Source organism: Rhodnius prolixus, unplaced genomic scaffold, assembly GCF_049639745.1.
Source record: "Rhodnius prolixus isolate KJV_2025 unplaced genomic scaffold, Rpr scaffold_3, whole genome shotgun sequence".
Lineage (NCBI taxonomy): Eukaryota > Metazoa > Arthropoda > Insecta > Hemiptera > Reduviidae > Rhodnius > Rhodnius prolixus.
In genome coordinates, this window is record NW_027411603.1 from 31,382,416 (window position 1) to 31,398,569 (window position 16,154).

At 29.1% G+C, this 16,154-nt stretch overlaps 1 protein-coding gene across 9 annotated transcripts in view; it reads left to right on the top strand.

Moving 5' to 3' along the window:
* The window catches only part of Tomosyn (syntaxin-binding protein tomosyn), a 476,946-nt gene that overhangs the window by 450,560 nt on the left and 10,232 nt on the right, over window positions 1-16,154 (top strand). For 8 of the 9 annotated variants that reach the window (XM_074124613.1, XM_074124614.1, XM_074124616.1 and 5 more), the window contains 8 exons: window positions 2,442-2,558; window positions 3,489-3,608; window positions 4,998-5,111; window positions 5,282-5,485; window positions 6,115-6,226; window positions 10,116-10,199; window positions 13,761-13,856; window positions 15,573-15,697. In XM_074124613.1, coding sequence (XP_073980714.1) covers window positions 2,442-2,558; window positions 3,489-3,608; window positions 4,998-5,111; window positions 5,282-5,485; window positions 6,115-6,226; window positions 10,116-10,199; window positions 13,761-13,856; window positions 15,573-15,697 — 972 coding nt within the window. The remainder of the gene's footprint in view (window positions 1-2,441; window positions 2,559-3,488; window positions 3,609-4,997; window positions 5,112-5,281; window positions 5,486-6,114; window positions 6,227-10,115; window positions 10,200-13,760; window positions 13,857-15,572; window positions 15,698-16,154) is intronic. The other variant, XM_074124615.1, reaches the window with a different exon arrangement.

The following is a 16,154-nucleotide window of genomic DNA, read 5'->3' on the forward strand; positions in this document are numbered from 1 at the left end:
TTCAGTATGTGCCACTCTAACTAGGAGAGATTTCCAATTGAATCCTTGAACTTATCTTCCTTATAATGAAAAATTTCATAACTTTTCTGTTCTGTTGAAATCCATCACATCTTAAGACTTCATTAAATACATTGATGTTGCAAGTTATAAAATTATGTTTTTATTCTTTATTCTTGAAATTTAGTTATTCTTGTTATTCTTTGAATCTTGGGGAACACTTTAGGCAAACATGCTGAAAATTTATTGGCTTAGCCAGAGAGTTTCTTATTTAGCATTTACAGTTAAGCGATCAATGGTTTCCTACTATGATCAAATGTTCGTAATTTTTAAACTTTCGAAATCCTACCCGATATTAAAATGTAAATTTCTTTATGGCTCTATTTAGAAGCAATTAAGAAATTTATTTTTATACAATATAAGTCCTGATTGGTGCTTTAGTTTTTCAATTTCTTATGGATATTGGTATTCTCATTGAGATTTTTAATTATTAAAATTGTTCCAATTTCTTACTGACCACTTTAATTGTTATATTGAATATTTTGCTACTTAAAAGTAATAAGAAATAGGTTTTTAATTCTATTGCCAAAAGTTTCAGTAAAGATTTGTAACTTCTTCAGAGTGTATTGTTTCTAAAACTAAATTACTTAGAAAGATTATAGCAGACCCAGAAGAAAGGTTATTTCAATGACAAAATGTTTGGTAATTATGTAAAATGCTTAAAGATCTTAAGCAACAAAAGTTTATATATACATATATTTATATATAATTTTTGTTCTTACTGCTAGTATAGCGCGCTACAACTGAAATAATCTTTTTCCAAAAAGTCAAAACTTTCCCACAAAATTAATGGTTCTATGTAGAAAGAATGTACACCTTTTCAAAGGCAAGCTTAATTTTACTTGTTTCTTGTATTTTTCCATTGGGAGACCATGATGAAAGAACAAAAAAATTCGTCAAAAATTAACGTTATGTTTATTTTGATAAAAACTTTCATAACTTAATAAAAAAGTTATACCAAGAACAATTTTTCTATTATTAAAGATGCTGGACTAATAATTTCTTTGTTCCTTACAAGCATTTTGGTAAAGAAAACGTTTCATTTTTACTTAAATTATTCATAATTATATTTGAAGTTATTTAATGAGTTAGATTATTTATTTGGTCTGTTTGCAGTTTTTTATAATTTAACTATACGTTATTTAAATGGAAGAATTAATTTCAGGAAACTCAAATAAAAGGGGCATCACTGGGTGATCACGCCTACATATACTGGCGTTTCCAATATCCTGTTAGACTTTTCTTCAATTAGCAGAACGCAATAGGAGCAATAAATTGTTTATTTCATCTAATAATTTAGAATATTTTAGAAGAGATACTAGTTTAGATTTTTTTGGAAGAGAGAAATTTAAAAGAAAAGTTTGTTATTAAACGTGATGAATGAGACTTCTATACTGGATAGGGACCAGCTTTTTGCACCAGTAAGCCATAATGGATGAGCTACTAAATTGTTCGGTTACCTATACTTATATTCACTTTTACAAACTTTTTTTCTCATCCTCAAAATCCACGCCAGCACCCAAGCTGATCATCCATTACCCTGGATAATACTTAATCGTCTTGTGTTACCCAGCTTTAATCGGCAAAAGATCGCACTGCCCTGTATGGAGCTACATACAATTAAAGTAGATTGATTGTAAGAATAATCATTTAAAGAAGTTAAGAAACACTTCTGCACTCTTTAAGTATTTTTTCCAACATGGCATTATCCATTTTATATTTTTATAATTCTTATAATTGTACTTTTTTAAAAAAATTATTTTCCAAAATAATTATTTTTTAAAATAAAATAAATATTGTAGAGTGATTTGTTCCTTGTAAGTATTGTTTTAATTAATAGTTAAAATTCAATAACTTATTTAATTAATTCCCTTCTTATTCCACTGGTGTTTGTTGTGGCTATGGTGTTGGTGATATAGAATTTCTAATTTTTTTTTTTTAATTATTTAAATTATATTGACTGCGGTATTGTACTAACTGCATGCATTGATTTGACAAATAAGGGTATACCATATATTATTATTATTATTATTTAATCCGCATGCTACTTAAAGAACTTCAATGCAAAATTAATTATTAGTTTCTTATAGACATGTAAAACTGTATGAAAATAGTTCAATCTTTGCGCTTGAGGTAATTTTTATTTATTTATTTTGTATTAGTTAAAAAAAATATTTATTTTAAAGAAATTTCAATTATTTCTCTAAAAATATTTTTATGCAGTTCCAAAAAATCCTGGTATTAGATTTAATTAAACCATACAAAAGAAATAAGAAACAATCTCTTTCACTATTTAATTATAACAATATTTTTTTTTAAAAAAATATTAAATTTAATGTAACTCTATCTGAATTAAAATATTTATAACTTTTTAAAATTTCCAGACAAATTGGACAGTTCTTTTTCACGTTCAAGAAGTTCTAGTATGTCTAGCTTAGAAACTATCAATTCTGAAGCAATACAATGTATTGCATTCGCTGATTCTTATACAAAAAAATCAGGTGAATTATGATTTATTTTTTTTGGTAAATCAATATTTTTTTAGTAGTAGATAGTTGATGTGTTGATGAGGAAATGTTTATATAGGAAGAAAATTAAATAAATAATTTCAAACATTATTTTATTTAAATTAAAACTGTTCGGTAGGACTTTTCGGAAGGAAAAAAATAATCTTGAAAAACACATCATTTTTACATTTATTTGGACTCTTTTTCTAAAAAAAAGATAAAATACCCAAATTTTCTTCAAAATATATCTGTTTAAAATTACAATTTTTTGGAAAAAAAACCACAAAGTTATGTATGTGAAATGTTGGGTTTTTGCAGATTTGTTTACATTTTTAATACATCTTCAATTCTTTTTATTAGATAAATAAATATCAGTTTTTTTTTAAACTAACCTGACCGTATGTATTCTTTTTTTCATCATTTACGAGGGTCGTTTGAAAAGTCCGTGCAAAGTCAGAGAGATAGCACTACTGGCGCGTATCGAGGTTATGTTTAGTTAGTAGCATCTCTTGGAAGAACACACACCAAGTTTCAGCCAGATCGGTCTATTTCTTTGTGTTTGGCATTCGTTTGAATCGAGGAAGTCGAGTGATTTTCAAAAAATGGACGAAAAAGAATTTCGTGTGTTGATTAAACACTACTTTATGAAAGGCAAAACGCCTCAGGAGATTAAAGAGAAGCTTGATAAACATTATGGTGACTCTGCACCTTCGATTAGAACAGTTTATAAGTGGTTTCAAAATTTTCGGAGTGGCCATACGTAAATTGAAATAGTTTAGGGGTATAAACGTGCCAGATACGCGCAATTTATTGGGCACACTACAGTACTTAATAAACTAAATATCTCTTATATTATCAACTTAGTTTTGTTTGATATTTGTTTAAAATAATTATTTCAATATATTTTTAAAAACTAACTTTTAGAAACATCCACTTTTCCAACTCTATGGCTGGGTACTAGTCTTGGATCTGTACTGACAGTCATGCTTAACATTCCTTCAGCAGATATAAGATTATCACAATCTGTAGCTGTTGGACCATTTGGTAAGTATAATTTCTATAAAAAAAATTATTAGAACTAAAATATCATTAAGCAAATAGCATAACTTAAGGTTTACTCGCTTTACTATTTATTTGTTCATGCAATATGCTACTATTTGAAGAAAATTAGCCAGAACGATTTGTGTGTAGGTAATTTCTCTAAGTAAGGTCTTCAATGATTATGTTTTTCGAAATGTTAGTGTTTTATTAAACCGTTAAGATAATATGAAAAGGTTAGAAATCAGCCTGTGACTTGTAATAGGATAAATCCAGTAAAAGATTCTTGCATAAACGTTTAGAGGAAAAAATGAAGAAAACTTATTGTTGTAGGATAATTTTGTATTCAAAAAGTATTGACTAAACGGTGATCGAACTAACCTGTTCAACATTGCTGCATTCATAAGTAACTAGATATTGAATAGAATAGCTTTACTTACATGTACATGTTTTATAAAAAGAAAATATTAACCAAAATTAAAAGCTATTGATAGGCATGGTCATAACGTCATCGTACAGAAGAAAAAACAACTTACTAAGATAAACAAAATGTAAATAAAGTAAAATAAAATTCTGTAGTAGAGAGTTTGTATAATATTTTTAATTTAAACAGAAACAACATTGTATGATCTAAGTATTATATTCATTTATCAAGAACATTATTAATTAGGTGAAACATGAAAGTAAAACAAATCTGTCCATTTTTCTCCATTAAGTACTGAAATAATTTTGCCTTGCCTAGTACCTTCTTTCCCAGCCACCTAATTCTGTATTTTTAAATAATGGCACATATCCTCAAGTTCTCCTAAGTTACATAGGCTCGTAATCGCTGTTCCTCCAATCGCATTACACTACAATTTAAATTAACTAACTGCTCTCTTAACTTGAAAATGACCTTCATAAGGATGAAACTGTTAGGATCAGATCTGTAAGAGACGTATCAGTTATTAGATGTTTATATGTAGATGTTTTAAACTCAATAAGGCTCCATAATGGAATCTTGAGCAATTCTTGTTTTAACTTATTCCCCTACAAAACTTTCAGTGTACCCATAGAAAACACTGTTTTCTATCACATGGTTGATATTGAATTCAACTAAGATTACATCAGAGAATTTCTATTATTTCAATACTGAAATATAGGTTATCACTAACTGATTCAATGAGCCTTGAAATAGGGTGTAGATCATTTAGTGAGAATGGAATTATAGTCTGGGGTAAAGTTCAGATTAAGGAATCATAAAAGGATCTTATGGTAAAATAAAAGAGAGATCTTATGGTTTGGAAGAACAACTAGATTCTTAAAAATATATGTGCTGTTTTGAATCTCTTAATTGAACCAATTGTCTTACTGAATGCAAACCATTTAACAGTTTATTTATTTCTAATTTTGTAGGCTCTCAATTCAGGCTGAAAGGTCCGATATTAACAATGTCTTTCCTTGATTGTAATGGCGCGTTGATACCTTATACATTTGAAAGTTGGAAAGATGAGAGTAAAGATAAGCAGAGTGAGTAATTATATTTTTGCCGCCATTCAGGTGAATCAGTATTATGAATTACTTGTGAAAATATTAACTAATTATTCTCTAATATTGCAGATTTAAATTCTTAATTTTCTTTTTTCCTCAATTAAATCTCTTTTCATTTTAAAATTCTGAAAATATTCTTAATTTTCCAGAATCTTCATCGAGGACAAATAGTAATAGTCGTATGTCGCCGCCTGGTAGCGTTATCGGAGAAATTAATTGTGATCGACAATTTGTAGTTATTGTAAGTGAAAAGCAAGCCATTGTAGCCGCTTTACCATCTTACAATGTCGTTTATAGACAACAAATAACTGAAGATGGTTTTGTAGTAAAAGCTGAAATAATATGTTTGAAAGGTAAGTAAAAAAATATACATTTTTTTTATAGAAATATATTTCACATGATAATGATTATAATTTTTTTGTTTTGCACATCGACAGCAAAGGTTATTGATGATGATTGTTATTATTACATTTTTATCATTTAATTTACGGCCATTGGCTACAACTGAGGTCATATTCGTCCTTATTATTACTTTATATTTTCAAACATCTAATAAATGAAAAATTAAGCAATTATTACATACATATAAAAATAGACACAACTTTTGCCAGGTGAATTGACATAATATTTCCTTATCCTCTTGGTGCAATTTGATACTGTAAAAAATCTAGCCAGTAATTCGATATATAAGTTTAATTCGCTTTGACTACAAAACGGTTTTAAGTTAAGGTGTTGAAGGACTTTTTGTAATGAGAACCAGGGTTCTCGGTTTTTTACCACGTTTTCTATGTGACATCTGATTATTCATATGTGACTTTAAGGTTAGGCAATTTGGCCATTTGTGCCCCTGTATTCTTTCCTAGGCTTGCCAAACTGCCTTATCTCTTATACTCGTATTTTATCTATCTCATTTTCCTTATTCTAATTCAAGTGAATGTTCAAATAAGATTTTTTGTTGCAATAAAACTCTTTTCAATTTTAGATAGTGTATGCTTGGTATGCTATGTCTCCAATGGACATATCATTGCCTACAGCCTACCAAGTCTGCGACTTCTTATGGATACAGATTTTCTTCCACTAGGCGATCTTATAAGGTAAACTTTTTCATTTTTCTAATACTTCACATCCTTGAAAACAAAAACGAAAAAAAAATGATGATATACACTTTTTATATAATAAAAAATATATTCAACACAGGATTCTTAGCATGAGAATTATATTTTTTAAGAAAAATTATTATAATTAGCACTATTACAGAAGAAAAAAAAAAAATCTAAAAATTAAAAATCGAGCATGCTTATCGATTCACTGATATCCTCTCTTTTTCTCTATCTATCTCTCTTTCTTTGACCACACTGAACAAGTAGTTTTTTCGACCACTCTCACTGTCGCGCGTTTCGCACAGAAATGCTTTAAGTGTATTTAAAAAAAAAAAACTTATGTTTCATACACTGTATTAAAAATATACACTTAGTATTATATTTAATTAATTTTAGTTAACAATTGTTTAAAATAGTTTTGTTCTAAACTTAAAACAAAAGACTCAGCTATATTAGGTGAAGATTGGTTGAAACGGGATGGCAGTATTTTAAATGTGTCAAATTTCAGTATTACCTATATCACATTACTATCCACCTCAGTGTCAAAAAATAAAAAATATAATAAAAATTGTAAAAAATAAATAAAATATATATTTGATGTGTATTAATAATCTATAAATTCAATGTTTTGTGTTTGACGTTTCCACAGGTATTTATTAAATGTTTTGGGTGATTTTGAAATATTTCTTGTCCAATCCACTTTATTTATTTTAGAAATTGATGTTTTTTGTTGTAACGGTGTCAATTAAGTTTTTTTGTAAATTCATTACTTTCAATATTTTTTTTTTTTTTTTCTAAAAAAAAAAGTATAAGAGATTTTCAGTGGTGTAACATTTATTTTTCATTTATACCTACTTACCTTTATAATATTGTTTTTAAAATATGGATTAGTTATAGTTAGTTTTCATAGGAATAGGTGGACTTTCTTGTAGAGTTAATAATAGCTGGTGCCAAACTTATTTTTTGTAAACAAACATTTTTTGGTTCTTATTCTTACTTACTTTTCAGTTACATTTTTAAGATTTATTACTGTAATGTTTTTCTTCTGTTTTTATTAATATTCTTTAAAGATTCTATGAAACTCATAAAAAGTAGCTTAATTTCTAATTTCTAAGCCAATATTACGCCTGCAACTATTAGTTAGGTCCAATAAGAGTGCCATAAGTTATTGTTCGCCGATTTTTTTTTTGCTCTGATCATAGTTCGACAAGCAGTAATAAATTGTGTCATTATAAATTTGATTTAAACCTGAATATATTCTAATAATGGTTGGCGCTGTAAATCAAGTTATAAACTGAGAATGCTAATTCAGGAGTATGGATGAGAGTTGGTTAGTTTTTGTTTAGGTTTATCAATTCCTGCGCTGGCGATTACCTGAGAAATACACCTTGACTATTGGGATGCTAGCTCAAATGGTTTATAGGTTGTGCTGAACCACTAAAACAGATTTATTGGAGTTTAACATTTACTCTAGAATATCCTTGTAATGTAATGATAGTAGTAATACTTTCTTATTAAAGAGAAATTTTATGATTATAAATTTTTAAAATAATAGGAAATAGCCCCCCAAAAAAAGATCAAATCAATGGTCCGCTTAGGGCTACTTAAGTACTGTCAATATGGTCTCGGTCGGATTGCTTTAACTTTAAATGCTATGGCTTTTTCAGTTTCTTGCAATTCTTGTCAAAAGTAGCTCCAATTATTTGCTTTATACTTTTACTATTGCTTTATAGCGGCTTCATAACAGAATTTAGGGGACAAGATATCTTTTTTAGCAATATTCTAATGCTAATTCTCAATTTATTGATAAAGAATATGAATGAATCTATTTCAAACATTTCTTTTCATTGTTAATTGAAAAATTATTAGCTTTCCATATTATACGCTTATAGTCACAAATATTTCCGATGTGAATAATAAATTTAGGTTTAAAATTCAAACCAATACTTTGCCTCGGGCGGCCCGACTGTTTTTTTACTGCGAGCCGATACCTCTGTATTATAATACGAGGGGGTACCCAAAAAAAACCGGAATTATTTTTTAAAAGCTATTTATTTACAAATTTTTTACAGAACAACCTTATCCCCTTCAAAATAGTCTCCATTACAACTAATACATTTCTCCCACCGGTGCTTCCACTGTTCGAAACATTTTTTGTAGTCATCTTTAGAAATGGCTGACAGCTCCTTCTTCGTTTTTTTCTTGATCTCTTCAATGTTGTCAAATCGGTGACCTTTCATGCCCTTTTTCATGCGTGGAAATAAGAAAAAGTCGCACGGAGCCAGGTCAGGCGAGTAAGGTGCGTGGGGCAGCGGAACCTTGCCATTTTTAGCCAAAAACTGTGTAACAGAGATGGCTGTGTGTGCAGGTGCATTGTCGTGGTGGAAGAACCAGTCTCCTGTTTGCCACAAATCGGGTCTTTTTTGGCGAACACTATTGCGCAATCTTTTCAAAACTTCCAAATACAAGGTTTGATTGACGGTCTGACCTGGGGGGACAAACTCTGAATGGACTACGCCTTTGGCATCAAAAAAGCAAATCAGCATTGTTTTGATGTTTGACTTGACTTGACGACATTTTTTTGGTCGGGGTGAAGATGACGTCTTCCATTGGCTCGACTGTTGCTTTGTTTCTGGGTCATAACCATAGCACCATGACTCATCACCAGTAATGAATGACCTTTGACAGAAAGTCTGGATCAGTTTCAAGCTGTTGTTTTAAAGCACGACATGTTTCAACTCGATGTTCTTTTTGATTGTCAGTCAGAACTCGAGGAACAAACTTGGCAGCAACCCTTTTCATCCCCAAATCTTCCGTTAAAATTCGCTGAACCGAGCTCCAAGATAACCCACTACTCTCTGACAGTTGATCAATTATCTGTCGACGGTCTGTGAGCACCAGCTCTCGAATTTTTTCAACATTTTCGTCGATTCGGGCAGTTGATGGACGTCCAGAACGAGGTTTGTCATCAATCGACATGTCGCCATTTTTAAACCGAGTAAACCACTCGTATACTTGAGTTTTTCCCATAGCCTGTCAGTTAAATGAAGTCACAATCGAATAACTTTCAAATACTAAGATTCAACTTGGTATATACTGTTCCTTTCAACATTTCATAATCATAAATGCAATTTAAACAAGCTAACCGAAAATCAAGAAAATATGTATATTATTTAGGGAAGAATTATTTTCCCTTTTCGATTAAAATTATCCTGAAGATTTGACATTTAACCTTTTTTTAAACCTCTCAAAAAAGAGGTCCTCGTGATAGAGTACATTTTATCATGGCTTTTTATCAAAGATATTAATTTACTTCATTCTTAACTTTTAAAACCTTTGACTTCTAAAAGGAGAAGTTTAATGTGATCAGAGCAATTTGCAGTACTTTTAGATAGCATAATTTAGCGCACCTATAAATGCTTAGGCCCTTTTCGCGTGCCTTGAAAGCGCTGAAAGTGAAATTTCCTGGAAACAGAAAGAGCTTAGATATATCTGCCAGCTTACAATAGATGCTTTTATTTCTTTTGAATATAAAGGATGTTGTTTTTTTCTCTCATTCGTTAAAACATTAAATTGAATATAAAACTAATTTTATAACCTTATTTCCAAAAATAAGAAATAAATAAATTAAACTAAATAAAGTTAAATTAATCATAAAATTGTTACGCCACTGACTAATATGATGTTATTGTAAACGAGACTTGACTAAAAATTCCATTATTTTTGGTTGACTAATTGTTACCGGGGGAGAAAAATACTTTGAATTATTATTTTGATATTTTTTTTTTTTAACCTCTCAGTAAATAAATTATTAAATAAAAAAAAAGGTTTTTAAAAAAATCCACATTGTGGGGTAAAACAGGATAACAAAGACTGGGTTTAGTTTTCAGACTCGGAAAGCGGGCATTGTAGACCCAATGTTATCTATTTGGGGGCAACAGATGTTTGTGAATGAGGACACCGATCAGTAAGTGGGCCACACAATTACAAATACTTTTTAGCATACACGTGCTCATTTAATATATTTATTGGTGGTAAATATTATTGTATAAGGAAAAAACTAATAATCACTCTTACTTTATTAAGTGCGCTTATTAAATCTTGTGCTAAAATAATAATAAAAAAAACTTAAAAATAATTAAACTGCATTAAGTGTTAGAAAGCAACTTTATCACATTTATTTTAGGCCGTAGGATATAAAAAACATGCTAATGTTTAAAAAAGAAAACATACGTGCTCATGAATAGTGGCGAATTGGCGTAAAGTGGCTTGTTGGTAGAGGAAATTATTTTGAATAGTAGATCCTTACCTAATGTTTCTTTGTGAATTTATATTAAAATAATACAAACTAAAAAGAGTATCAAGCTTAAATGATTAAAGTAATGTATGGAATTTTATAGCTATGAATTGTAACGGAACAAAAAATGGATTTGCTTTACCTTCTTCTTTGACTCCCTCACTCCACTGCCTTTAATAGCTGTTTCTTTTCTATAAGAACTAATGGCCTTATCTTAAAAAAAATATTTGCACTTCTCCTAGAAAGATCAACCACGCATGTAAGGCTAGAGTACTGATGCTTTCAGTAGAAGTAGATCCACTAGTGCCTGCAGTTGTTAACCTACGTTTTCTCTATTACACCTGGATTTATTTTAATGAAACAAGAGGAGTTTACATTTTCTAAATACTGCGCTTTTTCTCATCTATGTAACCTTTTCTTTTTTTTGCAAGGATATTCAATATTCAGTTCAAAATAAATTATTAAAAACATGGCCATAAGACAGGATTCATCGTTGTCTTTGATCAGAGAACATTGGCATTGAGTTGTATTGAATAATCAGTTTGAGTAAGAACCCACAATATCTCACTGGCTTGTCCAGAACTTCTCTTTAACAAAATTTATCTCTCTTATTCCGTACACCTTTTACTAAGTAGTGGACCAAGGTTATGTAAGCTTACTAAATATATTATCGTCCATAAAAATAGTAATTTAACTAGCATTTTCGAGTTTCAGAAAAAAAATATTCCTCTCTTTTTAAAAAGTTACGCTAACATCAACAAATCTTATTAGAATCTTACTAGGAAAAAATGGACGAATTCTTAACCGACGAAAATGACATTTTACGCCATTGCTTTGGAATTGTTTAGAATTAAGAAATTGAGCGCACTTTTTCATTTTGTTCTAGTTTTTATATTTTTCCTTGTGATTTATTAAAATTATTTAATAATGTACAAATGTGAATAATAGGCTTCATTGACCAAGCTGTCGATGCGCCGGAAAAAAAAAATAGGCCTCATATTAGAAAGCACGTGTATGCACTTGTACATACAAATACACTACAATATTATGTATAATATATAAAGAAATATATAAAGAAAACAAACAGCATACCTGAACCTGCTTTATTATATATTCTTTTCAATAATTTTTATTTTTCTATAATTTTGCTCTCCTTTGCTTTTATATGTTCAGTATTTCATTAAATAGTGTTATTTTATAACCCTTTTGTAGTTAACTATACTTTCTGTTTATTTCTACTAATTTTCAAATAAGAAATTATGCCATATAGGAGTTAAATTTATAAATATTATCCAAGTCAAATACTTAATCATAGTTAAATTATTTTAAATCCAATATCTGATATTTGCTCTTACTTACTTTTCTTAATTTTTAAAACTTAATAAATTAATAAAGTTTTGTTCGTTAAACAATAATCAAGTAGAACCTCTTTCTTCGAGTTCCTCCTACTGATTGTGTAACGTGTAACTCTTTCGTAATTATGACCGAGATCGATTAGAAAGTGGTAACTTTTCGAGACTTTAATTCATCGAGCAAGCCAGAAAAATGGTTTTGCTATTTCTAACCATTCATGACTATTTTCTGTTTGTTTGACTAAACAGTTCATAAGTCTAACAATTATTAGGAAACTCAATAAAATTAAGAAATCCAATGGGTTTTAAGAATTTGTGAGGTGAATGTAATTGTTCTTTCAAAGTAAAGTGTTTACTGCTGGCTGGTAAGTTATAAAAGAATCATATCTAGATGAAAAAGCACATGTCTTTTCTCAAAAGCTGTATTGAGAAAAAAAATAATGCCGAGAGGACTTTGTAAAAAAAAAAAAAATAATGTAATTGGCAAGCATTACCAGAAGTTCCAAAAAACACCACCGAAGGGCTGAAGATTTTTTTAGCTGTAATATCTTCTTCAAAAGGGATTTACCTTGCAATACTTAACATAAGAATCATTTTTGACCTTAAATTGTTTAGAGGGAAGATCTTTGTTATTTTTGTGAGGAACCTTAGATTCAGTAAAAGATTAATGGGATCTTCAAGTACTATTGATCCCATCTTTAGGTAACATTAAGAAGCTTTTAACTCGTATGGAGATAAGATTGCAAACGCTAGTATTTATTATGAGAACGCTTTGAAAACTCCTACTAATTCCATCTTTTTGGCGTACATAGTCGTCTTACATGATAGGTTTGCGCTTAAAACCCCTCTATTTTGTTATATTTTCATACCGATTTTTCCAAAAATATAGGAAATAAATTACAAGATACCTCAGCAATGCGAAATGTACAATGTAATTGATGCGCCTAATGTACGTGAATAAAAGTTCAGATGAATTGAATTAAGAGCAACAAATCCTAATTTAATAATTACATAAAGTTGTTTTAATTCTTTTATAGCATAAAATATTTTTTAAATTTCCTTATTCATATTACAATAATAGTATAGTATATAATATAAAATAGTAATGAAAATTAGCATGTTTGTGCATAAATTATATTGCATTCTCACTTCGCTTAAAATTTGTTTGTTCAGTATATTGTGCATGCTTAAAAGAGATTTATATATAAAAAAAATTATGCCTCCATTACTTTTACTTTTTCTTATTTTTTATTTAATTGCATAATTGTTTATGCCCTTTATTTTTATTTACAAAATAATGTGAAAGCACTTGGCAATTTTTTATACAATTCAGCACAATTTCTTCTAATTTATAATTCAATCACTTTGCAAAAAAATTTACTATTTTTATTATTTACTTAAATTCTTGTTATTTTTTAACTGAATATAACTACATGTAGGTATTAAATTTTAATAAATTTTTGCATACAATTATATTATACAAATAGCACACGAACAACACAATGGCCCGCATCAATCAGAATCTTTAAAAATATAAATGTTTTTCCTTTAATTCTCATTGTTTGTTCATAAATGAATCTCTTGATTTTTCTTTTTTTTTAATAAGTTATTCGTGATAATTATTTATATTATATCTACAATACATTTTACAACTTTTATATATTTATGTATTCGTTTAATTGTAATACATTATTTATGTAATAGTTTTTTTTAAAGGGCAATATATGTATTATTAAATGTAATTTTAATTTATTTATTTTTTGTTGATGTTTGTTGGTTTTTGGTGTGAATAATTAATTATTGCCAATTTCATATGTACAATTTGTAAACATCCTAGTAATATTTGAAAAATCTAATGAATTAATGTATATTTTTACAGAATTGCCAGGACATTTTCTTTTAGTAATCACGGGCACGGCCTGTATTTGTGTTCTCCCACTGAGGTTCAAAAGTTTACAGTTTCGGCTGAATTTTGGTAAGATTTTAAATATTAATATTTACTCCATATATGTAAGAATTGAGCAAGTACATTTCATTCATATTTTCTTTTCAGCTCGTAATTTTAGCGCGATAGAAATGCTTATTTACTTTATTTTCTTAAATCAATTATTTACTACATTATTGTACTAAATCTTTAATTATTTTTAAATTTTTAATTATTATTAAATCTTTCTACCTCGCCCTTCTAGAACTGATTTCTCTCGCTACTACTGAGGCTTTCAGTATACTTCAATATTTACTTTTGAACAATTTTTTCATGCTGATGGTTTTATTAAGATCATAAAAATCTTTCTTCTTTTAAAAATTTAAAACCAACTAACACCATTTACATAATTTTGTTGCATGATATTTTCATTAGAATTGATTCAGTATCATATAGACTTGTTGTGTTCCATCAAAGCCATTACTTATGAGCCATTCGCAATGTACGTTTGGTGATACCAGCGCCAGGCTTTGGATAAATGGTGGGGATGCTTCATTTCTGTCCTGGTGATTAGCCACTTCATCATTTAACCTGATGCCAATGTGACTGAGCATCCATTCAAGGGCAATCTTGATGCACCGGGAATGCCGATTCTTGAAGTACCTTCATTCCCAGTCAAAGAATAACTATGTTTAACAAGCTTCAATACAACTTGGCTGTACGAGAAAAATGAGAATCTCATTGTTCCGTAAGGCACCATTTTAAACCTCAATAAAAAACTATATAGTCTGTAAAAGTAAGGAGATCTTTGAGGGGAATATTTGTGACTTTACCTCAAAGTACTTGCTCCAGAGCTACGGACCATTTGTGAACTAGTCTGATAGTCCAGTGTGGTCGAATTAGTCCTAGATTTCAAGATCATTTGGATTGATAGTAAAAAAAAAGTCGTCAGCTAGCGTAGTGCTAGACGGTATGAAAGTGAAGTTAAAATCTCGACATTAAGCGATTTACTTATGATGGGTGAAAATCCGAAACAGATCAGGAATACAATACGTGCTATGGCGGATAAAATCAAGATATTATCCAGCTCTGCGGACCTAACGACATTTAGCTGATAAAGTGTTAGTGGGCTAAAAGATGCAGCACATGTGTGCGTGTAAGTATATAATATAATAATTGTTGGTTTTTGTTTCATCTTAGGGAATAGGTCATCTTCAATGCTTTGAATTTTAATTGAAATATAATTGAGTGGAATTTATTTAAATGGTATCAAATGTTCTTAAATTTCAAAAAAAGACAATGAATTTTAATGTTTTTCATTGTATCTTGTGTAAGAATGCACAAAAAATATTCTAAGAAAATCGTTCGAAGGAGAATTTTAAAGTACATAAACAGCCATGTTGGTAGTTGAAGAAGAAATCAGTTCAAAATGTAACAAATTTAAATAAAGTTCATAAGTTTTTTTTCAGTTCTAATTGATTAAAATTACAAGCTAAAAAGAAAATATGAATGAAATGTTAGATATTGTGCTGCTGCTTTTTTAGGACTAAAGAGTCTCTTATTTTTAGAATATAATCTTGTTGCATTTAGGATTATGAAAGAAGTACAGATTTTAAAGTAGTTTTTAATGGAAAACTTATTGCAGTAGCATTGTGAAACAATATATCCAAAGTTTTGATATTTTGAATAATAAATTTATGTAATCATTTTTTCCCCATCTTATTTGAGATTAAATAGTATTGATGATTAAATAATTTTTAATTTTAGTTCAAGCTTAAATGAAATGGTTGGTGAATTATTTTTACCACACGATATGCCAGAACCTCCAAAAGAAAGTTTCTTTAAAGGCTTATTCGGCGGAGGAGCTAGGTCGTTGGATAGAGAAGAATTATGTGAGTATGCACTTTACATTAAACTGAATATAGGTTTTTTAAAGCAAGAATCTAACTTTAAATATTTTGTTTTATCGAATCACTCCTGGCAATACCACCAATAATTTAGCAAGATAATTATTGTAGTACGATAAACTATTCGTTTAAACTTTTATTAAGACTTCATTTTCGACCAAATAACTCATAACTTGCACGATTTAGAACAAGAAAGTGGGAAATACACAAATTAGCAAGAAGTTCGAACTCAGTTTTAAGTTTCGTTAGACTGCAACAATTTTTCGTAAACAGAACTAAGTTCTAATTAATACATTTTTTTGCTTTTAGAAAAGGGGGAATTTTGGGGGAGGTTACTATTTTTTAGGGTTCATTATTGATTACTGCATCAAAATATTGATTCACGTTTAATGAACTTTAGTCCCATGTACAATTTGAAGGAATGAAGATCTTTTGTCATTTA